The sequence below is a fragment of the Carlito syrichta genome, unplaced genomic scaffold (assembly GCF_000164805.1).
Source record: "Carlito syrichta isolate Samal-C Ts95f unplaced genomic scaffold, Tarsius_syrichta-2.0.1 Scaffold123581, whole genome shotgun sequence".
Classification (NCBI taxonomy): domain Eukaryota; kingdom Metazoa; phylum Chordata; class Mammalia; order Primates; family Tarsiidae; genus Carlito; species Carlito syrichta.
This window is the reverse complement of record NW_007067677.1, coordinates 155,124-181,247: the sequence shown is the minus strand read 5'-3', so window position 1 is coordinate 181,247 and position 26,124 is coordinate 155,124. Positions and strand designations below refer to the sequence as shown.

The 26,124-nt window shown below is 40.6% G+C and overlaps 1 protein-coding gene across 1 annotated transcript in view; it reads right to left on the bottom strand.

The window, feature by feature from the left end:
• The window catches only part of LOC103249837 (A disintegrin and metalloproteinase with thrombospondin motifs 12), a gene marked incomplete at its 5' end in the record, with an annotated part of 154,497 nt that overhangs the window by 28,670 nt on the left and 99,703 nt on the right, over positions 1–26,124 (bottom strand). Inside the window, 3 exons of the mRNA XM_008048455.2 lie at positions 2,099–2,251; positions 11,410–12,534; positions 24,283–24,493. Of these exons, the coding sequence (XP_008046646.2) occupies positions 2,099–2,251; positions 11,410–12,534; positions 24,283–24,493 (1,489 nt within the window). The remainder of the gene's footprint in view (positions 1–2,098; positions 2,252–11,409; positions 12,535–24,282; positions 24,494–26,124) is intronic.

The following is a 26,124-nucleotide window of genomic DNA, read 5'->3' as shown; positions in this document are numbered from 1 at the left end:
AGGGAAGGGAAGGGAAGGGAAGGGAAGGGAAGGGAAGGGAAGGGAAGGGAAAGGAAGGGAGAAACAAGGGAGACAAATAGGGTTTTCTTTAGGTCTGACCCCAGAGATGAGCTCCCCAATCTCTCTTTCAGGGTTTTACACTGGCTGGAATCCCTCAGGCTGAAGTTGACCTTTTCATAACTCAAGCTATTTCATGCATCTGTCTTTTTTATGAGCCATGTAATTTCCAAAGAAATGATTATTTCCAGTGAGGGGAAAGTTGAACTTTAGGACTTGGTCCGTATTTGGCAACATCAGGGACACAAGATGTTTTTTGAGATGTTTCTGGAAGTGGAAGCGAATCTGGAGCCAAGCATTTAATCCTTGTTGAGTCCTGAGTTTGTTATGAGTTGGAAGAGAAATAAGAAAGAACCAGGAGTTATTCTTGAAAGAAAAATAATTTAGAAACAGAAAAAAAGAGGTGGCAATTTTCTCAAGGAGTAGCCTCACATTTCCTCTCTTCCTAAATGCCAGAGTCTTAAATTAGAGAAAAATTCCTGAAGTAGGCAAATGACATCTCATGCTCCTGTCTGAGGGTGACAGAGAGGTCCAATGTGATACTGCATGGTCTTTTCTGGGGAGATGAGCTTTCTACTAGATGAAGGAACTCCCTAGACTTCCAGGATAGTGCTTTTCCTTCTCTTTTCCCGTGTCTCAGCTGTCAAGAGAGACTGGCTTCTGGAGAGGGGATAGGGCCTACAGGGCTTTCTATGGTTGGGCATATGTGGTAAACAGGTATATGCACAGCTCATACCTCTGCACGCCCTACCTGCCAAGTGGCCCTCAGCTCCATATTGATCAGTGTCTTTCAGCCCTGGAGTGTTCCCCAAGGGCTGGCTCAGCCCCAGTCCAGGGTGACAGGAAGGTTGGGCCTGGGTAGTACTCCATAGAACCAAGACTAATAAATCTGAAAACCTGACACATCCTTTTCATAAGGGATGATGCAGACAGCACAACAAAGTGAGTAATCACAGTCTGATTAGCAAAAATGATAAAATCGTACTTTAGAAAGATCTGTACGGGGAATATACTTTTAAAGAACAAATTCTTCTTTATGTCTCAGCTTTCTTTTCATTTTGGATCCACCAGATTTAATGTATATTTGCTTTGTAAAGAGCAGCTGAGTCCCGATTTAATGAACATGTGGTAATGTATAATTATTCATTAAAATGCTAAATCTGAGTAATTTAGAAATAGTGTTGTTTGCTGGACAATTAATTACACAAATTTAACTTTTCATTCCAGTATAGCTTTTCTTTCTTTCTTTTTCTCTTTCTTTCTTTCTTTCTTTCTTTCTTTCTTTCTTTCTTTCTTTCTTTCTTTCTTTTTCTTTCTTTCTTTCCTTTCTTTCTTTTTTTAAATTTTAAATATAAGGGGTACAATAAGGGGTTAGGTATGCAAATGTTCATTATGCAGCTACCCTTGTTGATGAGGTGTGCCCCCACTCCCCTGGCAGTTTCCCACTACTGCCAATCCCACCCCCGCCCTCCCTTGGCAGTTTCCCTTCTCCAGTAGGCCCCCAGATCACATGTGGTGGAGCACTGAGGAATAATAAACACTCCTACTGCTTCTTTTTTTTTTTTCTTGAGTTGGAGTCTCACTCTGTCACCCAGACTGGAGTGCAGTGGCCGCTCCCAGCCATTGCAGCCTCGACCTGCTGGGCTCCGGAGATCCTTCCGTCTCAGCCTTCCAAGTAGCTGGAACTACAGGCGTGCACTATCACGCCCGGCTATTTTTTTTTTAATTGTAGAAATGAGGTCTCCAAGTTGCCCAGGTGGGTCTCGAACCCACGGGCTCAGGCAATCCACTCACCTCAGCCTCCCAAAGCACGGGATTACAGTCTGAGCCACTGAGCCTGGCTTAGCACGCCTACTTCTAAGATTTGTGTAATTTGAAGTAGGTCTATGGTAATGCCTGTGATGTACTCCTTCACGATTTTAGAAAAGAGACAGAAAGGTAGGAAGGGAGGAGAGAAACCAGCATTAGCAAGTGCTTGTTTAAGATTCCCCCTGCCATCTCCATCTCCACATCCAAGACACTGCCAAGCCTGATAAATTACCTTGCTCCAGTTGCCCACTTTCCAGCCGGCACAGGGACGGAGGTGGCATCTCTTAGCAGGGTCAGGCCTCTGGATGGTTGCACAGTCAGAATCCATCTGAGTGCTGCACTCCACCCTTCTCCAGTAGGCCCCCAGACCACACGTGGTGGAGCACTGAGGAAGGAAAGGAAGAGAGAGAACACAGAGGTTGAGGGTCATTTTCTTAGACATGCCTCATCGCTGGAACCCTGGAGTCAGAATTTCTCAAATGTGACTGCTCACTAAATAGCTCACAACAGAACGTTAAAAAAAAAAATTACCAATGCTGGGATCCCCACCTACACAGATTAATTTGAATCTCTGGGCATACGGCCCAGGGATCAGCACTAAAAATAATTTCTCAGTTGATTCCAATAAACAGTCAGGGTTGAGAATCCCTGCATTATATGTGAGAGAAAAAATCCAATGCAAATGGAAATTTGCTTCCTTTTAAAAATTATCCTGTCATGAATACTCAGGGGCCGGCAGGCAAACCGCCACATTTTATACCAATGCTGTGCAGAGTGAATGTCAGATCTGAGGGTCTATCCCTTACCTCACATCTGCCTAACATTGCCATGATACTACCTCACTTATTCCTCCCTGTGACAAACCTGTGATGTAGACTGCTGTTATTATAGTATAGATGAAGAAACTGAGTCTTAGAGAGCTGGCTTGCCCAAGGAGTTTTCTGTCTCCAAAATCCAGGACAATGTCTGTTACAGTAGTGCTTCTCAAACTCTAGAGACCATGTGACTCACCAGGGACCTTGCTAAATGCAGATTCTGATTCAGCAGGTCTAGTGGGGGAGGAGATTCTGCATTTCTAGGTGATTCTAGCAAGTTCCCAGGTGATGCCAATGCTGTTGGTCCTCAGACCACACTTGAAATTAAAAGATGTTACAGCCTGGGCGTGGTGGCTCATGCCTATAATCCCAGCATTTTGGGAGGCCGAGGTGAGAAGATCACCTAAGCCCAGCAGATCAAGGCTGCAGTGGCTGTGAGCATGCCACTGCATTCCAGCCTGGGCGACAGAGTGAGACTGACTCAAAAAAAAAAAAAAGATGTTATAACATTATGCTTTTCTTTACTCCATTCACCATTGATGAATAAACCAGTCAGCTTTTGACATACATACAGCCCATTCCTCTCAGGGTGTTTTTTTTATTTATAATACTTAAATATCTCAGGTTTAGCATGGGGGTCACCTTGAAAACTATGCAAACGTTTTCCTCCATAATTTCCTCCATTTAATGTGCCTCATTCTTTTATATATAAAAGGTTTTCCTTGTATCCTTTCTCCCCGACTCAGTCTCATAAGGAGGGGCTATTTCTGAACAAGCAAAACTGTGGTCTGCACTAATTAAATAAAGACTAGACTTATGTTTCTCTTGTTGCATCTTCACCCTACACATAATTTTACATTTCATTTTGTGCACGTTTTTGTGTTATAACACATATATAACCTAACAGAGTTCTTAGGCAGAAAAACTGTGGAATCACAGAATGGGAAAAGTAGAAAATAGCCTGTGTCATCATCTTTTCCAAATGGCTCATTTATAGTGGCAATCTCCTCTCCTTAAAATTCTTTAGGATTTGATTTGTATCTCTTGTAAGTTTCTAGTATTTTCTCCTTTGTACTATATCATGTCTCTAGGTAATAGAGATAATAACAGCTGAATTGCATTGATCATAGTTGTAGATTGATTGAACTAATGGCCCCGTTGTTCACACTTCCTTAAACCTAGGCTCTTTGCATCAAGAGCAGGAATCTATTTCCCTAGCTCATGAATCAGGGCTGTTCTTCTGACTTGTTTTGGCGAACAGAAGACTGTAGATGACGCTGTTCTGGTTCTCAAGTGGTATTGTCCTGCATTCTGGCTCTTGGACCCCTGCCTCTGCCATGAGAATAAATGTAGGCTGACCTGATGGAGGATGATAGCTCCTGTGAAACTGAGCCTAGTAACCCAGCCAGTGCCATCCAAGACTAGTCAGCCTTCAGTCAACAATCTACAGATACCTGACAAGTCATGCTAAGATCAGAAGAATCTCCTAACTGACCCTCAAACTCATGAATAACAATTTTTATAAATTATTGAGGTTTTGATGTTGTTTGCATAGCGTTTATTGTGGCAGCAGACAGCTGATTCAATATATAACAGGTACCCTTCTTATATTTTCTGGAACCTTCTGATTAGAGAAGAATACAATTACCATTCTGTATATAGCTAACCGTGAGATTTTCTTCAGTTTTCTAACTCTTGCAAGCCTATAAAATGGGTGATAACACTAGGGTCTCACTCACTGAGTTGTGAGGACTAAAGGAGATCATTCATGCACACTACCTAGCATATGGTCAGTGCTCTGCAAATGTAACCTACTAAACACAACCTACCTGCAAGATCAGGCTCATGAGCTCCACTTTCCTCATATTGGAGACCAAGAGAGTTTAGGGACCATGCTCAAGTTCACATAGCTGGTATGCCATTCATTTCATAATTTCATGAAGAAAAATATGACATTTGATTACACCCAGGAAAGGAGCTATTGAGACCAGATTACCAGGCAAGCTACAATCTTAGTGAATCTCGACTGATGGCCATTGTTCTTTGTACCATATTTATGTTGCAAATAAATGCACATTGTTCTGGGGCCTCAAATACAGTCCTACTAGTAAACAAATATTCGGCAATTTCTATTTAAGGCAGCAAACAACAGTCCAAAAGTAAAACTGACTAGACAAAACCCATGGAAAATAGTCAAAAGTAAAATGGAATTCTGTCGATTATTACTTCTATTAAATTAGTTTCAGATTGGGAACTGGGAATGGGAGAAGAAAGGAGGACCCTGAAGAGGCTCAGAGACAATTTCACTTGTCCTGGAAGTCATCCTCCTTACAGCTATTCTTGTAACCTGCTTTGGCCAGTAGAATGCAGCAAATGATGCTGTTCTAGTTCTCAAGAGGTCTTGCTTTCCATTCTTACTCTTGGATCCCTGCCTCTGCCATGAGAATAAACCTGAGCTGTCTGTCCTCCAGGAAGATGAGAGTTTGTTACAGCTAGTTACCCTGCAACAACTCATTGACCAAGTCAAGGATCAGTGTTTGACTGTTCAGAACTGGAACTGATGCAGAAGTTCACATCGGCATCACATGAAAGCTGCTCTGAGAGGCTGTGGAAAATTATGCTGTCACTTCCATTTGACACAACTACACAACCCACATTTAACTGACTGGCCCAAGGGAACTGACTGAATGACAAGGCAATTCAATGGTAGATGAGTTTCTGTCAAAATAAGGGCACCTAAGTTTTCTGTTTTGTAAATATGTATCAGAGCAAACACTTCCTGAAGGCTTCCTCTGTACCTGATACTCTTCTGAGTAACTTACATAGAGTTATTTCTTTTATCTCAGAACAATCTTACAACTTGGGCATCATCATCCTCCTTATTTTACAAGAGTGAGGATGTACAGTTTGTAAGTGTTTGAGCCAGGATTCAACCCAGAAAGTCTGGTTTTAAGTTTTATGCCTATAAAGCTATAAAGTGTCAACTCAGTTTTTATACCAATGACTTAATTTTTGAAAGCACAATTAGTCAAAGGAATGTGCTATGTACTGTGGAGGCTATGGACAGCCTTTAATACAGGACAGAGGTGGGAGGACATTGTAAGAGAGATTTCAGATCAAACCCTAAGAACCTTTAGAAATTACTTCCTGCCTTAGGGATCAGGAAAAGCTTTATGGATGAGGAAACTCAAGGCTTGATCTTGAAGAATAGGTAGGCTTTAAAAGGGCAGCAGAGCAGAGAGAGGAAATTTTGGACAGAGAAAACAGCATGAACAGAGACACTGGACTAAGAGGTATAAGGGTTAAAGGAAATTGAGCAGTTTAGATCTGTTGAAGCTTAAGATGGATGAAGAAAAGTAAGCAGCAGTAAGCTATGAAAGCTGGATTATGTAAGGTTGTGAGGGCCACTGGATGCCAGTTTACAATAGATGGCTAGGGATGAGAAGACATCAAAGATTTGTGGGCAGGAGTTTGAAATTAGAATAGTCTTTTCAGAAGACTAATTTGGCAGTCCACATCTCTTGGAGTGGTGTTTGGAAAAGACTAGAGAAGGGAGAGAATTGAGGTACACAGATCATCAAGGAGGCAAGGGCAGGCATCCAAACAAGAATAGTGACCATGATGCTTCATGCTCAACTATTGGGGCACTTTTGGCATTTGTGACTCAACAATTCTTCCTTATAAGGGACTTCTTTTAATGTCATGGGACTTTTATCAATCTTGGCTGTCAGACATGGAATGCTGGTTGCAGCCCCTCCCCACCCACATTGTTGTAACAAACAAAAGCATACTCTCTCATATCTAGATTCCTCCTACCATCAGATTAGAAACCACTGGGCTTTAAACTGACAGAGGAAATATAAAAGAGATGACAGAAATGATGATGTAATACTGACTTGAAAAACGATTAGAGTTTGGTTTTTTTTTTTCAGTACGACAGAGGCAGATTAATATTAATGGTGATTCTGGGAGTTCTAAGATGTAGTGATTGAGAGGTGAGTGACACATTGTAGAGAGAGACAACCCAAAAGAAACAGTTTCAGAAATGGGCAGAAACAAAAATCAGGGAGAGTGAGAGTTCCTATTTAGAGTTCTGACCCTCTCTAACAATACCACATATTCAACATTTTATCTCAAAACATGAGCAGGCACCAAGCCCTGTCATGAAGGGGGCTCCTGCCAAACATGAAGCTCTATTCTTGTAATAATCCTTACAGCTTTGAAAAACTTGCAATCTGGGCCAATACCCCCTTTTCAGCCAAACTCCCTAGAATTAGCAGCCATTAATGGTTCCACCATTGTTGCCAATTTTTTGGTGAGCTATAATGTATACAATAAGATAGTTTATTTCTTTCAAAGTCAAATGATGACATTTAAGAATTAATTCTATGTGTCTTGATTTACTATAATCAAGATGTGTTAATTAACCTTTGAGCTCAAACAGTATTCACATCATGGTTGATGTGTACTTTATTTTAGCTTAGTTTGCTTGGATATAGTAATGTCTCATTAAATCAATTAAAATTTATCAAGTAATTAACATGTATTAAATATTCTCCAGACAAAGAAATCATTATAATACATTTAAATTCAATAATTCCACAACTGCTCTGGGATTTGGGGGTAAATAAAAAGATAAGAGGCAAAAGAAAACTAATTTTGGGGTCATCCTACAATTGCTTTTAAATAAAACTCTTGTATTTTGTACTAAGAAGGGTTTATTTATCCTATTAACAGTCCTAACATATAGCCACATCTGAGGACTGTGATAGCCTCCTAAAGAGCCCTCCCTTTTTGCTGCAATTTGGCATCTCCCTTCATCTCAGTACTGAAATTGTTCTCCCCAAAGTTACCAATGACCTGTTAATTGTCAAATCTAGTAGGTCCATTGTCAACCCTTATGTTCCAAGACATGAATGGCATCATATCTCTTGGTTTAAGTCTTAAATATTAGGTAATTCCTTACTAGTCTTCTTCATGGGATCTCTTTGTCAGCCAGCATCTTGAAATGTTGGTGTTGTCCAGAGTCCCACCCCTGGTCCACTGCTCTTTCCAGCTTGCAGGGGGTCTTTGGATGACCTCACTCACTTTAAAGGTTTGACTTCCACCTATTGCTCATGGTTATCAAATCTTACTTCTCTCACTTCAGACCTATACACACAAGCATCTGCTGGTTATCCTTTGGACATCTCAGAGGCACCACTAATTAAACTTCATATATAACTGAACTCATCATCCCTCCTTTCCTTCTGTCAATTGAGACTCACTCTTTCTATACAGTTGTGTGCTATATCGGTACATAGGATCACCACCCAACAGACACCCAAGATTCAAGTGGACTAGTCAATGACAGACTCCTCCTCTTCTCTTTCCTTTTCATACCCCACATCCAATTATTCACAAATCCCTACTGATTTTAAGTTCAAAATGTATCTTGGATTTACTTTCTTCTCTTCATCCTTGTCACAGTTCTCATGTCTCATCTGGGCTATTACAATAACCTTTCAATAGGTCAAATCCCTCATCCTCCTTGTTGTAGAATAAGCAATCTACATTCAGTGGCAGAAATTTCTAGGAGTTCACCACAGTCCTTTATCCTCTTCTTCCGGGGCACACGGTAAGATTGCATTTCCCTACTTCCTTGTGCTTGGTTTGGTTGCGTGACAGTTCTAGAAAATGGGATGTGAGCAGAAGTGATTTTGTGCCACTTCCAGGCTTAACCCATACAAACTCCTGTAGGAGTGCCTCTATGCTTGTTTCCCTTTCTGATTGTCTGGACAGGTAACCCCAGAGCCATTGCCAGCCTGGATTCCCAAATGACTGCATAGACCAATCTCTACCATCATCACTGACTGGAATCACCTTGTACTGTTATGTGAGTGAGAAACCAATTTTTGTTCTGGTGAAACAATATTTGTTGGGCTTTATTTGTTACAACAGCCTAGCGTCCCTAATGTGTGTGCATGTGTGTGTGACAGCATGCACATTTGCATGCATGGTTTTTAATCACAGATGCATACAGTATGCATGTCATTCATATTTTGATGGTTTCAATATCAATCCCACATCTATGCCTTTTATCATCCACTCTTTCATATTGTGTTTAACCTAGGCTGTATTCAACTGCAGGTACATTCTGACCTCATTTCCATTTATTATCAAAATACAACTTAGTCGTTTCTGTTTCCATAACTTTTTTTTTGTTTTTTCATTCTGCAGAGGTCACACACTGAAAACTTCTCCGACTGAAAGAGACTGAAACAACAGGCCTGTTTTTCTGCTCTTAAGGATGCCCATATTTTTAGAAGAAAAGATATATTTTGAGAGTATTATTCGAAAGAATATCAGTCCATAAAACCTAAACAGATTAATTTTATGTCAAAATATCTAGGCTGAACCTACCGTGGACAATTCACCCCATGAACTCAAAAGTAACCACGAGCGCTCTCAGTGTCATTTTAAATTACTTTCTTATGAACTATGTGATTTTCTCGTCTGTCTACCCAGGATTATCGCATAACTGGTATTGTGTTTATATATAATATGACCAAAGGAGAAACAAATGAAACTAAAGGCATAGAAAATGGTGATACTTTCTGATTTGCAAAGGAATGGGTCATGGTTCTCAAGTCCATCCATCTAAGTTCAATCCTGCTGCTCATGAGTGTGTATGATTCTGGCTAACAACTTAACCCCTTTCAGCTTCAGTTTCTTTGTCTCTAACATGCAGAAAATATTACCAATCTCCTTGGGCTGTGGTGAGGATTAAATGAAAGAATGAATGTTCATTAGCATAAAATCATGATTATCAAGCATGCTGAATGCTTCATGAATGTTCACTGTCTCATTGTTAAGAGCCCCATGGAACTGATTAGAGGAGAAACAGGACTAACATGTCAGGTATTGTGAGACTCATTTGTCTTCTTTCAACAAATTGGATCACTGTAAGCATGAAAATCTTTTTTATCTCTGAAGCTGGATTCTTTGTAGTGGAGATAATAAGATGTTGCTCCTTTGACAGGAAATGTTATAACTCACTTTAGAAATCAAGCATAAATCAATGTGAAAATGTAGTTCAGATGCCAACAATTATAGCATTTAGTGCAAGAAATTTTAAAGATTTGACTTTACCTACTTATTGCTAAATAGTCAATTCCATGACCTATAATGCTAATTAATTTATACAAAATAATTTTATACAATTAAGTTGTCAATTGGTGCTGAAACTCAGTAAAGAAACAGCAGACTAGAGCAGAAAGAGTTAGAAGGTTCATCATCCAACTGAAAAGTGTGTCCTTAGACACAAATCACTTAACTGTTAAAAAAATCTTAGTTATTTCTATTTGCAAATTGGTATAAATTACTAATTCCCTCTTTCCAGGACCATTAAAAAGGAAAAAAAATAAGAGGCCACCTATGAAAGTGGTTCAGAAATTAAGCATGTTTTATACATTGTTATAATTGTATTGTTATTTTTATATTAGCTGCTAATATTTCACTTCTTTTTAGCCAGGGAGATGAGTAATGAAATGTTATAAAAGTGCTGAATGATTTGAATGGGATTACTTTGCTACAAAGTCCTCTTTTTTGAGTTGTCACATTACTTTAACAAGTTCGTATACTGCATATTCAGAATTCAAATAGGTGAAAAATGATTTTGAGGCTTCAAAGGATGTCATTAGTTCTAGAAATAGAAAAAAATGAATATCTAGCCAAATTTCTAAAGCATAAAAATAGAGACCAATATTCTGTCACCATGCTTTTCTTCTTCCTCTATATTCTAATTTTTTCAATCAGCCAAAATGATTTTTTTTTTTAATTTAGGGCCTCACTCTGTTGCCCAGGCTGGAGTGCAGTGGCACGAACATGACTCACTGCAGCTATGACCTCCTGGGCTCAGAAGATCCTTCCACTTCAGCCTCCTGATTACCTGGGACTACAAGTACAGGCCACCATGCCTGACTAATTTTTTTAATTTTTTGTAGAGATGAGGCCTTGCTATGTTGCTCAGGGTGGTCTTGAACTCCTGGGCTCAAGCAATCCTCCTGCCTCTGCCTCCCAAAGTGCTGAGATTACAGGTGTGAGTCATCACACTCAGTCAAAAATGAAATTTTTAATGCAAGCACCAAAACAAACCAAAAACTTAAAAAAAAAAAACCAACACTGATATTGTGAGCTATAGAATTCTTTTAGTGAGCTTTGTCTTAGATTTCCATTCCAATTGCAATTACTTCGCAGGTTTATACCAAGTCTCTGCATTAGCTTTCTGATTAAAATGTGAACTTGGCCTCATTCAGTTGTCCTTCATCATAGGATCATTGCAGTTTAAAGCTGGAAGGGACATTAGAAATTATCTACACTAGTGCTTTCATTGTGTAGATAAAAAGCAGGCTCAGAAAGATGGACTGAATTCTTGATGATCACACAGCTGACCGATCCAGGCTTCCTGAATTTGTTTTCATTATATCTCATTACATTAGGTTCTTCTTCCCTTGACACACACACACACACACACACACACACACACACACACACACATACACACACTTTTTTTTTCATTAGAGGAGTTAGGGTAGTAAGGTTAAGAGTACAGGGTCAATTGCTTCCATTTTCTTCCACATTAGACTATTTTTAAAGGCAAGTTCATTTTGAAAATTGCACATGAATACAACACTCCTAGCTATGTTTCATGTAAAGTCAGATCTGAGTGGAAAACAGGACATCTTACCTCACTCCAGTTTCCAACAATCCAATATGCGGGGCTGTGGCTCTTGGTGAACGGTTTGTAATTGGAGGCATTTAGCAAAAAGCCTTCAGCAATCAGACTTGTCGCATCTTCCTCCGTCAGAACTGGTTCAGAGGTTTGTGTTAGATTAATATTGTTTGGAAATTCCAGGTGGTTAAGGTTTACTGACTTTCCCGAGGGCACTGGCTGGTGGTTTCCCCCCAGAGAGAGGGGAGTGCTAGCTGGCACTGGCGTTTCGGTAACCATCCCCTTAGCTCTGGGTGTCCCATTTTTGAGAGGATTGGGCCTCTGGCTGGGGAGCAGCCCCTCCATCACTGTGCTGTAGGGTGGCCACAGGGACTCTTCACTGAGATATGGTGTTGGTGGAGGCCCAAGTGGCATTTCTGTACTTTTTCCTGTTGGAGCTTCCTTTCCAGCTACTCTGATCTTGGTCCATATCACAGGGTTGTTTTCATCTTTGTTCTCTGGCTGGTCACTGTCTTCCCCTGAGCCACTGTGAATCTCCATTTCTGGATCTTTGGTTAAGGTATTGTAAAATGGAGTCACCGGCCAAGTCACAGGGTTGTTGTAAGATGACAAGTCAGAACCGCCTGTTGTAGCTACAAGGTCTTCCTCTGAGGTAGGACCAGTATCTGAACTGGAAACATTTTCATCATTCGGCTGGATGCTAAAAGCCTGGGAAGTGAGGATGGGTTGGGAGGTGCTTCCAGCAGAAATGAGATTATGGGAGTTCAGTTCAGGTTGGGTTGTACTATTGTGCCATAGTTTCCCATCAAGGTCTCCTTTGGAGGTTGTGGTAGAACTAGGGCTGCTGGCTGCCAGAGTACTTGTACTCCTAGACTCAGGCCCTGTGGGTGTGGTCAGCATTTGGGGTCCAGATGTAGGTGGAGGGACGGGTTTTAGGGGGTCTTGATCAGTTGGTGGTGGATTTTTCGCATTGGAAATTGTGCCTTTGTTGGGTTTCAGAATTCTTCGGCTAGATGGGCATTGCTGGAGGCCACATAGAGCTCGACTGTTGGGTTTCTTTGTCACGTCGCAAGGTTCATCATGGTTCTTGGCACATGTGACACTGCGAATCCGCACTCCGCCACCACAGGAAACAGAACACTAGAAAAGAGAGACGGTTGTTAGTCTAGTGAGAAAAGGTCCTTTCATTCTCATGGTCAGGTTTACAACAGATAGAGACAGGCCCAATAGAAGCTGAAGTATGCAGTTAAAATTGCCATCTTCCATCTCTACATTTGGTCTCTGGGCTGTTTTAGTTTTCCATGGAAATATATATCTCCTGGAGACAAGTTGGGACTCAGGAATAACCATTTACTCTTCACACACTGAAAATATAAACCATGACATAGTCAAACTGAAGTCTCCTTGGGCTTTGAACCTTGGATGGTGGGATTCATAAAGAATGAAATGATCTAAACAAGTCACCTAATCTTTTAAATAGCTAGTAAGTCATATTATCTCTGTCCTAGAGTTGTGATACTATTAACGTAAAATGTTTATGTATTCTCTAGAATCTATTAAATTAGTTATAACAAAACTTTCCCTTTATATTTAGAAAATTACTATTGTAACTCACTTTAGTTTCTTCCAAGTTCCTTTCTAAAAACTATTATTATTATTTAAAGACGAGGTCTCTCTATGTAGCCCAGGTTGGTCTCAAACTCCTGGCCTAAGCAATCCTCTTGCCTCAGCCTCCTGAGTAGCTGGGATTACAGGCGTGAGTCACTGTGCCCAGCTCCCGGGTACCTTAAGCTCCATTCACACTTGCCTGTGGCAAGTGGAATCAGATTAAAACTTAGATAATCACCATACTCACATTTCTGAACTGTAAAGACAGGTAGTTAATCATAGGTGGGAGATAACCTTTTCTGAAGAGTTAGGTGAGACCTTTTGCATGGTGCTGGTAAGGTCTCAATCCCCAGTGACCCCTCCGCATTCTGTAGGGCATACCAAAGCACAGGATTTGGGGGATGGTCTCTGGGGAAATCCTAACACGACAGTTTTTCCTCAGGGTTCATGGTAAAGGATGTTCACTTCATCAATTTCAGCAGCTGTGACTCACGTATAGTTGCTATAAATCATTAAATGTCTTTAATTTTTTTATTTTTTATTTTTTAAAACACTAAATTTCTAGGTATTTTGAAAAAATCCCAACTTTTACCAAACCATTTCATTTTTGGCTTTCCTTTCTAATGATATTTTAAATCAACCACAAAACAATTAGTACTTGAACATAACTACTCAGGGGTCTTCTCTGGCTATTTTATATTTGCATATTTTGTTTCACTGACTTCAAAACAGGTTTCTTAATGATGGGTACTGTACAGTGGATTGCCAAGAACTTCACAGACACCATTCTGTGTGATACTTATAACATCCCTGTGAGATTTACAGGGCAGGAACTACTATTCTGTCTTTCATAAGAGAGGAATCTGGGACCAAGGGACTCACTTGAAAGGCTGCAAGTCAGTTGCAGAATAAGAATTAGATTTATTTCACTTCCCCATCCCCAAAACTATTGCCATACACTGCAAAGTAGCTGGCCATGGAGTTCACTTATTGACTTGACCAGACTCTTGATTTATGAAAAGTTACCCAAACCCATGACCTGTTTCCTATTCATAATAGAATTTAAGGACAGTGCTTAGGACACAGTGATCACTTTGTACATATTTATTAAGTGACTATTTCGCCTGAAAACAAATCAGGAGTGGAAAAATCCTCATCATGAGCTTAAGCATTTAGTTTATAGTCATTGCCTTCTCAAGTCCTATTTTCAATTTTCTCTATGTAGGAAAATAATATCAATGTAAAAAACTTCCCCTTTATTTACTTTCAATCAAGCATAATCACTCACTGATATGTTATTACCTCTGTGAAATCAGTTCCTCTGAAAATCAGACATGCTGTGAGCATAGGAATGCATAGCTGATAGACCCCAACAGCAGATTTGGGCTCAACCAGTAAAGCTGTGGATTTAAGATGTCCACAACATACGCAAATGTCTGACTCTAGAACTGAACTGTCAAGTCTGTTTTGAAATCATAACAATATTAATTTTTGGTGAAATCTGCTTAATACCCACTCATCTCCCACAAAAGCAGAAGCTTCTACCTAAAAGTATCAGAGCCCAGCAGGGAGGAAATGGTCTCTTATGGCACCTTCCATGACTTCTCACTGGGGCCTGGAAAAGAAGCCTGGAGGTATTTACTTTCCTGGTTTGCTGCAATATTTCAGTCCTTCTTGTGTAAGAGGATAGGTAAGTTTCATCTGTCTTAGTCATCCCAAGTCCCTCTCCACGTGCTACATTCTAATCTGAACTCCATGGATTTTCAAATCTCCACTTTGTAAAAAATTTACCAGTTCAACCAAATCATCCCTGGTGCACATGTGGTCATATTTCCATATGGTCTGTCCCAGGCTGGCTCAGTTTTGAGAGCTGATTCACAAAAGAGGCACTGGCCAATGCCAACTGGTCTCAGGCAGCAGGTGGTCCTCCTTTTAGGATTTTCTTCCTAAGAGGTATTAGACTGCATGATAACACAATAGGAAATTCTTCCAATATTTCTTTTTCTTTCTCTTCCTTTTTTTTTTTTTGTTCATTTTGAGTTAAAATGTTTTTAATATCTTTAGGGAAGTTAGGCTTTACTTGTACACCTTTACAAATTTTTTTTAAAATGAAGAATTATAGGGCTATATGCCTCTACCCTCACATTGAATTATGAAGTAAAAAAAAACCCATAAAACTTTTGAGACATAGCTTAATTTCCCCAATCCGTTATTATTAACTCCCTGCGTGAAAAAGTAACTAAGCCTTTCTTTGTCTGGAATGATTTCCCAGGCTAACAGATGGATATGTAGTTTTAAAATTTCCAAATACCAAATAATCTTATTAACTGTGTGAATTTGCTTAACCCAAAAGAGTAATGCAAGAGTACATTACATTTAGATTTTGATATCTTAAAACAGAAGGATGTGCTAGATTTTGATATTATAAAACAGAAGATTGTTCTCGAACAGGAATTCCAACGTGGCAGTCTAAGGACTAAATGTAGCTCAATGACATATAGTCTCTGGCCTATTCAATCTTAAAACAAACAAACAAAACACAAAACCTGAACTAATGACCAATTTTTAAAAATTAATGGCTAATTTTAAAAATTAGCAATTTTATGTTAATAAAACTCCAGACTTTGACTTCTCCTGAAAGAACAGATGATCTGCTTCTATTGCTTCTTTCCCCAAATAGCAACTCAAAGCTCATTCATGAAGACCCAGGGTCTGGGAGGAGTTTTATGTTCTCCAATGCACCTACCTTCCATCTACATTGACTTTCCTTAGCCAGTAGACTGAATCTTCCAGTAACTTATGCTGGATGCCATCCCTTAGCACTGGGGCAAATTGTGCCCAGCAGGACAGTATTAACTGTCTATCAAGTACATTGGGCCTAAAACTAAGTTGCCTTCTCTCCTAGTCGCTCCAGAACAAGCAGTGCTGCTTTGTATTCAGCACCATGCTTCTGACGTACATCTTCTCCTTAGGAGCCGTCAAGCACTTCAGATGAGATAAATGCAGTACACAACACTACACTTTAAACTCCTCTCAACTGGTAGTTTCAAAATTCTCAAAACCAATTTGAACTATGATTATCATATGCCCTTACCTTGTCATTTTGAACCCTGGACCAGGCAGGCAGCTTGTCAGCCTCTTATGTCCTGTCTCGGAGTCATCCTGCCCTACTTGCCACCCCTCCTGGATTCAGGGTTCTGGGGAAATGGGGAGCCCACTGGGAAGGAAGTTTGCTGCCAAATTTGTCAACCCCACCCACCTGAGGTGCACTGTGGGGGGTAGGGAGGACCTCACAACTGGCACAGAGCTGTAGTGCTGAGAGAGAGTTTATTCAAAAACATAGTTGGAGTTTATCAGAGAATGTGGGCTGAAGGGCTGAGTAGAGAAACAGCTAATATTTGGGGCATAAAAACATTTAATACATAGTCTCAGAAATTTAGAAATGAATAATTGGAACTAAAATCAGCTTTGAAAGTAAGTTAAAACACTTATGTAGCTATTATGGGTTGAATTATGTTCCCCTCAAAAAAGATCTGTCAGCATCCTATTGCCCTCTAACCTCAGAATGTGGCCTTATTTGGAGATAGGATCTTTATGGAGGTAATCAAGTTAAAATAAGTTCATTAGGGTGGGCCCTCATCCAATATGACTGGTGTTTTTATAAGAGGGAAAATTTGGACACAGAAAGCACAGGTGGGTAGAATACCATGTGAAGATGAAGGCAGAGATTGGGGTGATGCATTTACACGCCAAAGAGTGTCTGCAAACCCAGAAGCTAGGAAAAAGGCATGGAAGGATTCTTACAACCTTCACAAGAAACCAATTCTGCTGATCCCTTGACCTTGAATTTCTAGCCTCCACAAATGTGAGATAGTACATTTCTGTTGTTTAAGCCTCCCGGTTTGTGGTACTCAGAGCAGTAAAGCACATGTCTGCTCTCCAGAAACCCTGGCAGAGCACAGGCTGCCGATGCCTGGGAAGAATTGAGATCCTGGCACTTAACAGACATCCCACACCAAAAGAGGAGGTGATTGAGGTCAGAACATCAGGTGGCCAGTCCCATAGGAGTGCCTGGACCTTAATTGAAACTAGGGAATACCAGTGGGTCAGTGACTCTCACAAATGTTTCCTATCCCTCCATACTCTCTCTTCCTGTGGTTTGCAGGGATTTCACTTTCCTGGGACTTCACAAGAGCCTAGCTTTGCTTCCCATTTAGCAGTAGACATGTCATCACTGCTTGCTGTCATGCCTTTGGTCCGAAGATCCAGGGAGAGTTCATTTGTGATGATCAACATTTAGTTTATTTGGTCACTCTGCATTCCAACACCCTTGTGGACAGTTTTGCACTTAAATAGATTATCAGTAATTAGCTTATTGATTATTTTGTTTGTTTTTGTTAGACTCAGGAGGAGTAGATTAAAGATCTTCCTATGCTCTGGGCTTTTAGAGGTCCCACTCCATGTTCCATCAAATGTATTCAAATGCATCTCTGGTCTCAAGTGAAATACAATACTTTGCTATAAAAACCATTTGAAATTGTTTTTTTCTTTTTCTTTTGGAATTATTTTGTGAGGGTAACCCATGTAATTTTTGAGAGGCTCTGATGTCTCAGCAATCATCACGCATAGTCTGAAATTTCAGCCAAGTGAGAAAAAAGGATCTACAAATTACTTCCAAACACAATACATATCTTATGAATACTAAGAGCTGTCATATGCTACATTTTGCAGACATTTGAAATGGCATAGTGTTCAGAGGAAACGTTCTGATGCCTGCATTCAAATCCTGGCTCCATGGCTTGGTGTCTGTGTGACCTTGGACACATTTCTAAATGTTTCTATGCCTCAGTTTCTTCACCTATAAAATGGGGCTAATAAGATCACTGAGGAGATTAAATGTGTTAATACAACTAAAGGTATTTAATAGATACATACAAAATATATAGTAATATGTATTAAATGTCCAATATGCACTTGTGATTAATATGCAATGAAATATTGATTTCCAATTTTGCAGTGTCCTTTTGTTTTGAATAGAAGCAATATATGAAATTTGTTCAGGTCAAACATTTTTATAGGCTCTTAAAAAAACTTGTAGGTCCTAAACTCTGGGCTTACAATGTTCCATGCATAAAAAAAGCCTGAGTTCAGTAAGGGAATAGGTGAAAATTCAGGGGGCCACAGATCAATTCCTTCAGCATATTTGGTTGCTATTGAGTGGACGAGGTTTGCAAAATCAGAGCAGCATGGGAAATAGGACCTTGTGTTTTTGCTGATAACAAAGTCACCATTTAGTGAACACTTACTATTTGCCAGGCATTATGCTAAAAGCTTACATGAATTACTTTATTCAGTTCTTACAGTAATCCTATCTTTATGACAAAAGGCTAAGAAAGAATTTACACTGGTTTACGGCTGAGGAAACTAAGGCCCTGCAAGGTGAAATCATTTTCCTCAGATTGGATAGTGATTTATGCAGTATAAGATTAAAACCTACATTGTTCTCTGGGATCTCAACCAGAACTCTTCCCACTTCCCTTCCTGCCAAGGATGCACAGAGTCAAATATGTATTAACTACATAATGCTTTCAGTGGTTATACACCCATCCAGCTAGCCATCTAACCATCCACCCATCCAGTTGTCCATCCATCCATCCATCCATCCATCCACTCACCCATCCAGCCACCTATCCATCCATCCATCCATCCAACCATCCATCCATCCATCCATCCATCCATCCATTCATCTATCCATTCATCCAACCAACCATCTATCCGTGGAAAAAGATGACATACAGCTCTCTACAAAATACCTGGCTGAACGATTCTCTAAGTATATTCTTGGAACCATTATTAAAAACATCACATAACTTTGGCAATGTATTACACTAGGAGTGTCTCTTGAAGAAGTACCCTTCCATCTATCAGATAGAAAGAGTGATGGAACCCTCTATGATATCCTGATTGTCTTGAGGCACTGGGTTAAACGAAAAGCTTCACACAACAATCCTCTTATTCCCCTGTTTAGCATGTCGTTCTCTGTTTTCAGTCATGGTTATGACTTCTATTTCACCACTTCAATGTCAAGAGTCCTTTTATGATAAACTGCCTGAAATGCCTTTGAAAAGAGAAACTGTATAAACAAACACACACATGCTAGTTTCTGGAGATCTTGCGTTTGCTGTCTGCAAACATTTGAATCCAGGGAGCCATGCTCTGGGGTCTGTGCCCATCAATACTAGACTGGTTGCCTCTCACAAGTCATGCCACTGATGTGGTAAACCTGAAAAATATAGGAACCATGACAACTTTGATACCTGTTCTTTATTTACAACAAATAGCATTCCCTTCTTTGCCTTCTAAGCCAGTGATCCTTAAACTTTTTGGTGTTAGTAACCAGTTTTGTGGAAGGCAATATTCAAGACTGGGAGGAAAGGATGGTTTTGGGATGATTTAAGCACATGACATTTATTGTGCACTTTATTTCTATTATTATTGTAATATATAATGAAATAACTATACAACTCACCATTTTAAAAAAAAGAGGTGCTGGCTGGACTCAGTGGCTCAGCCTATAATCCCAGCACTTTGTGAGGCTGAGGTGAGTGGATTGCCTGAGCCCATAGGTTTGTGATCAGCCCATGCAACTTGGCAAGACCTCATCTCTACTATAAATGAAAAATTAGCTGGGCATGGTAGCGCATGCCTGTAGTTCCAGCTACTTGGAAGGCTGAGGTGGAAGGATAGCTGGAGCCCAGTAGATCGACACTGGGGTGACTGTGAGTGTGCCACTGCACTCCAGCCTGGGCAACAGAGTGAGACTCCAACTCAAAAGAAAAAAACAAAGAGGTGCAGATGGAAGTGGTAAATAAATAATGGGAGGGCCATGCACGAACTGAAATAAGTGTTGGATTCTGACTTAAATCCTTCCGCCAGATGCAGTTGTACAACTGAAGTACATCAACTCACTTGCCACTCACTGAGAGGGTATTGATATGAGTCTGCAAGCAATTGATTTATTATGGTCTCTGTGCAGTCAAACCTCACTGCTAATGTTAATCTGTATTTGCAGCTGCTCCCCAACACTAGCATCACCATAGCTCCACCTCAGATCATCAGGCATTAGATTCTCATAAGGAGCACACAACCTAGATCCCTCATGTGTGCAGTTCACAATAGAGTTTGCACTCCTACAAGAATCTAATGCTGCTGCTGCTCTGACAAGAGGTGGAGCTCAGGCAGTAATGTGAGCAATGGAGAGTGTCTGTAAATACAGATAAAACTTCGCTTGCTCACCCACTGCTCACCTTCTGCTGTGCAATCCAGTTCCTAACAGACCATGGACTGGTCTGTGGCCAAGGGTTGGGAGTCCCTGCTCTCAGTTCAGAAAGTAGGTTGGGCAAAGTTTAGGATAAGATTCTTGGTCAAACTTGAGATTGGGGGTTGGAATCAGGTGTCTAGAGCATGAGCTTGTTACAAAGGGTAAGAAAGCCCTCCCTGGGGGTAGCAGGGGAGATAATTCCTCCTTCTGATCCCTGCTGGCTCAGGAATAAGTATACCAGCCTGACAGGGTTGAGCCCACTCTCCCTTCACTGCTTGTGTTAGTGGAGGTGCTTTGCTAGGGATGGGCTGCTCATGAATTTATCCTTTTTCTGAACTTGGTCGGACCAGGGAAGACCATTTTACAGGAGTCTGGAAGGTTTTCAGTTCTTAGGTCTTTTGACCCAGCTACCTTTTTCAGATTCATCCTGAGTGACCTACCCAAACAACCCAATGCGAACCAAATGATTGCTGGAGTGCTATACTGCTTCAAATACTGTTGGTCTCAAGACAACAATCCCAATGATCAGTATCTGAGAATACTTATCACTATAGAATCACTATATCATCTCTCTTAAACAAAAAGTATCCGAGAATAGTTAGAATGTCAAAGACATTTCATCATATTCCTGCAAAGCTTATTAGAAGGTTATTGGCAAGACAGCAGAAGGAAGAAAGGAAGCCCCATTCTGATGAATATTTGGATGCCGATTTAACGAAAAGCACTTCTCCTAATAACACCTCCCGAATGAAGGCATCAGCTCTGCCTTTCTCCTCAGCTGTCAAGTAGAAGCTAGAAACCAGATTCTGTGCATGTTGTCCATCAAACTACGCAACAGCCTGTATCTGGAACCACAGACACGAGTACTTGTCACATCGTGCCAACTTCTTGGTCCCTTGTTCTTCAGTTTAGACAGGCTGTTATGCTCCTCATAAACATGAGCACAATAAATACAACTCCTCAGTCAAATTTGTAATTGTCAGTCCTCTGAGAAAGCATGAAGATTCTGACAATTAGTAAATTCTACATGACAAGAATTATTAACAGTTTTGGATGTGGTCAATACATTTTTGGTAAACAGATTTTTTTTGGTAAACAGATTTAGTAGACCAGTCACAATACCTCATTCAGCCATATTTTGACAACAGTGTAATTTACAGAAATCTAGGTTGCAGTGGACTAATAGACCAGGACAGCCACATGCTATGATTATACACCCCTAGAAATAGCAGAAAGAATGTTTGGCTTGCCGGGCTCGGTGGCTCAGCCTGTAATCCCGCACCTTTGGGAGGCTGAGGTGAGTGGATTGCCTGAGCCCACTGGTTTGAGACCCACCTGGGCAGCAAGACCTCATCTCTACAATAAATCAAAAAATCAGCCAGGCGTGGTAGTGCATGCCAGTAATTCCGGCTACTCGGAAGGCTGAGGCAGAAGGATTGCCAGAGCCCAGCAGACGAGGCTGTGGTGGCCGGGAATGGCCACTGCACTCCAGTCTGGGTGACAGAGTGAGACTCCAACTCAAAAAAAAAAGAATGTTTGGCTTATCAGTGATATGTGGGCACATGCACTGGTGCACAAATCAATGATACACTAATAGTATTTTGTAGGTATATTTTTTTTAATGCTTACCTTAGTCTTTCCTTTCTTTTCCTTTTTTGGGTCCTGCCTCTCCCATACTTTCCATTTCTTTCTTATTTTCACCTAGATGCCCAAGAGAGAGCATCCTGCACAAAATGAGAAGCTAAATCAACCTAAATTGTGACTGTGAGCTAATAAAATAGTCTTGGAAATAAGATTATCAAAACTGCTCATTTAAATAAGTGTTCTGCTTTCAGAGATGATACCTCTGCTTAGTCAAATTTTAGAATTCTTTAGAAAATACTTTCAGAGCAACTTTATGAGTTATTTATGAGACTCCATCTCACTTATTGATAATCAAATCTTACTTTTTAAACACAAAAGTTCTAGTCATATTACTCACTTATCCACTGGACTTTATTCTAATTGACTTCTGTGACATTCTCCTGAATCAAATAATTTCCATTTTCTCTGAAGGTGAATTCTCAGAGCAGTTCCTAAAATATTCTGGGCAATTGTAGCATTATTATGGAAAGCGTGTGGCTTCTCGGAGAAGCTCATGAGATGAAGTCAGCATTCATCTCAAAATTCTGGCCTGTTCATTTTTCATTTTATTTATTTATTTTTGAGTTGGGGTTTCACTCTGTCACCCAGGCTGGAGTACATGGCACAATCTTGGCTCACTGCAGCCTTGATCTCCTGGGTTCAGGCGATCCTCCTGAGTTAGCTTCCTGAGTAGCTGCGACTATAGGCACACACCACCATGCCTGGCTAACTTGTTGACATTTTGTAGCAATAAGGTCTTGCTATGTTGCCTAGGCTGGTCTCAAACTCCTGGCCTGAAGTAATCCTCCTGCCTTTGCCTCCTAAAGTGCCGGAATTACAGGGCTGAACAACGTGCCTGGACACAATTTTTCAAAACATTTATTTTTAGTCATTCCTTAGGTCACTGACTGAAATTCACATAGGGAGGCAGAGCTGAGGCCCTTGGAGACTCCGGCCTCCTGGGGAAAGAAGGGTTTCACGTCCACTGATTAACTGGAACATGACAAGGCCTGACGGAACCAGTTTCCATAGTGACCCAAAGAAAATGAGAGTCTGGGAGCTTTTCATAACCTTCTAAATCACTGATTTCTAATTATATTCAGAGCATTAGATCAAATTAATTTTGGGATAATGCAACACTTATCTGAATTTATGTGGCTATTAGTAGCAGATATCCTAAACCTAAACTTCATTCGGCCTTATTTTGATAACACTGTTATTTATAGAAATCTAGGCCAGGTCAGCCACATGCTATGATTGGTCAGGTCTGGCCTTGACACACACTGAATAAATGATTTGAGGGAACTTCTCCAAGTGTCAAATGTTCCACTATCATTCTACCACTAGAGTGACACTCCTTTGGTTTTGGTTAATTACAATGAGGTGCTTATCAATATTTAACAAACAACTTTTGGGATGGATGTGGGAGCCGTGATTTGCTACCATTGGTTTAACAATGAGCACAAGAATTTCTTTTTTTTTTTTTGAGTTGGAGTCTCTCTCTGTTGCCCAAGCTGGAGTGTCATGGCATATGCATGGCCACCCCAGCGTCAACCTGCTGGGTTCTGGCGATCCTTCCACCTCAGCCTTCCAAGTAGCCAGAACTATAAGCACATGCCACCACACCCAGCTAATTTTTGATTTATTGTAGAGACAAGGTCTCGCCAATCCACTTGCCTCGACCCCCTAAAGTGCTGGGATTACAGGCTGAGCCACTGAGTCTGGCCCCAAGACAAGAATTTTGATGATTTACCAATTAGTTGTCACGGGCCTATCCTAGAAGGGTTTACCTCATTCCTCTCAGATAGTTAGTTGACTATCTGGGAGCATGAGAACAAGATCCTGTATGATGGAAATTCCCATTGGGCAGTGGGAAATGCAGGAAACAGCCTAGAGGTGATGGATGTTGGCCATTTTTGCTATTTTACCTAGGGTCACTTAGAAATGGATACTGAGGAGGAATGGGCCAGGTGCCGTGGATCATGCCCGTAAACCCAGCACTTAGGGAGGCTGAGGTGGGAGGATTGCTTGAGTCCAGGAATTCAACCTAGGCAAAAAAAAAAAAAAAAAAAATGAAACCCGGTCTAATAATAATAATAATAATAATAATGCTTGGTGGCATCCACCTGTCATCCCAGCTACTAAAAAGGCTGAGGGAGGAGGATCACTGACCCAGGAGGTGGAGGCTGCAGGGAGCCATGATTGTGACACTGCACTCTACCCTGGGCAATAGAGTGAGACTCCTGTCTCAAAAAAGAAAAAATTATGAGAAGGAACAGGTGAGAGGTTGATGAAGCATGAATAATGGCATTTTCCCTTCCAGCTCCTGAACTTACCTCACTCCAGTTGCCCACTGTCCAGTCTGATGGACACAGGATGTCTCTGTTACAGGAAATGAGGGTCTTGGGCTTCAGCAGGTGCTGGCAGTCTGTTGGCAAGAGAGCCTGCTCGTCAGAGCTCATGGTCTGGATGCACAACACTGTTCGCTTCTTCTCTCCATGAGGCCCACACGTTGCAGAACATGCTTCCCATTCCCCTGCCCACCACCTGCAGACAGACATGGACAGGTGAAAGAAGATCACCAAAGCACATATGCATTCAATTCACCCATTCACCCATCACAGAGCTGAGAGGTCCATGGAGATGAGTCAGCCCACCAGGGAGCATCCTGCTGCCAGGGCCAGGTTGACTTGTTTGATCCTAACTCCAGAGTAGTTTCTCAATATGCATGTTTTAAAATGCCCTCTCTTTTCATAAGAACGCTGCGGTCTAGCTTTTTCCCGTACAACTTCAAGCAAGTTTAAGTCTTGCTTCGTTATCTGTTCAATGGGTGTAAAAGATTATTGACTTTATATGAATGTTATGTATTAAGTGAAATAAGAATGTATAGTCCAAAGCCTGACATATAAAGAGAACTCAGGCTGGGATCTGTGGCTCAGCCTGTAATCCCAATACTTTGGGAGGCCAAGGCGAGTGGATTGCCTGAGGCTACAGGTTCGAGACCAGACAGGGTAACTTGGCGAGACCTTGTCTCTACAATAAATCAAAAAAATTAGCCAGGTGTGGTTGCGCATGCCTGTAGTTCTGGCTTGGAAGGCTGAGGTGGAAGGATCACCGGAGATCAGCAGGGTCAACATTGGGGTGGCTGTGAGTGTGCCACTGCACTCCAGCCTAGACGACAGAGTAAGACTCCAACTCAAATAATAATAATAAAAAAGAACTCAATGATTTATTGTTTTATTTACCGCTTCTATTGAGTGAAAGAGTCCAATTAGATGCTAGGTCTCCTGGCTCTTAATAAAATGTGAAGCAGGTACTTAAGCATCAATTTTAAAATTATCTGGCAGTAGATCAGTTAGGGACATTGCCTTTCTTTCCCCCTATCTTCTGCAGTCTACTTATTAATATTTTCACTGGTCTCTTTGATGATAAAGGAGTAGAAAAAGAAGAAACTTAAATAAGATAGTGTTTTTACTTCTCAGCTGTTCTTAACAAGTTGAGCAGCTGAAACTGTTGGCTAAATTAATATTCTTGATTCTCTGGAAAAACTAGTTATATGTGCCCTTTCTCGACCCCATTATCATGAATGAGCCAAGATTCTAGGATGTGAGCTCACTGATTACACAGAAGTGACTTTTGTAAATGGTAGGAATTTTTATACCTAACCCTGAATTGTACCCCACATCTTTAAAAAAATTTTTTTTAAGTTAAAAAAAAAATGGCAGGAAGCCCTCCTGGGAGCCCGTTCTTCTCTCCCTTTTTCATCATTGTGCAAATCTTCCCTAACACTGAAGACAAAACAAGTGTCTTCACTGAGTGTGGTTTGGGTCCACCATTGCTCCTATGTATAGCTTGTGTCTTCATCCCTTCATGTAGTGATAAAGCGCAACATTTCTATTTTTTGAGGAGAAATAGTATGTTGCAGGAATTTCTTTATTCCTGACTTTAAGAAAGTCCCCTGACTTTGAAATAGAATTTAATTTTGATAATTTTGAAGAAGACAAAACTTTTTACTTTGTTATTTTTGTTTACTAAACATTGAATTTATTTGGGCAGAATTCATTTGATTCTTATGCTTTTAATCTCAAGTTAAAAAATCAGAAGAAAGCTATTCCTCAATACTGTCATATTCTTCAGTGAATAAGTAATTGAGATTACTTATTTATTCTTTGATGTTT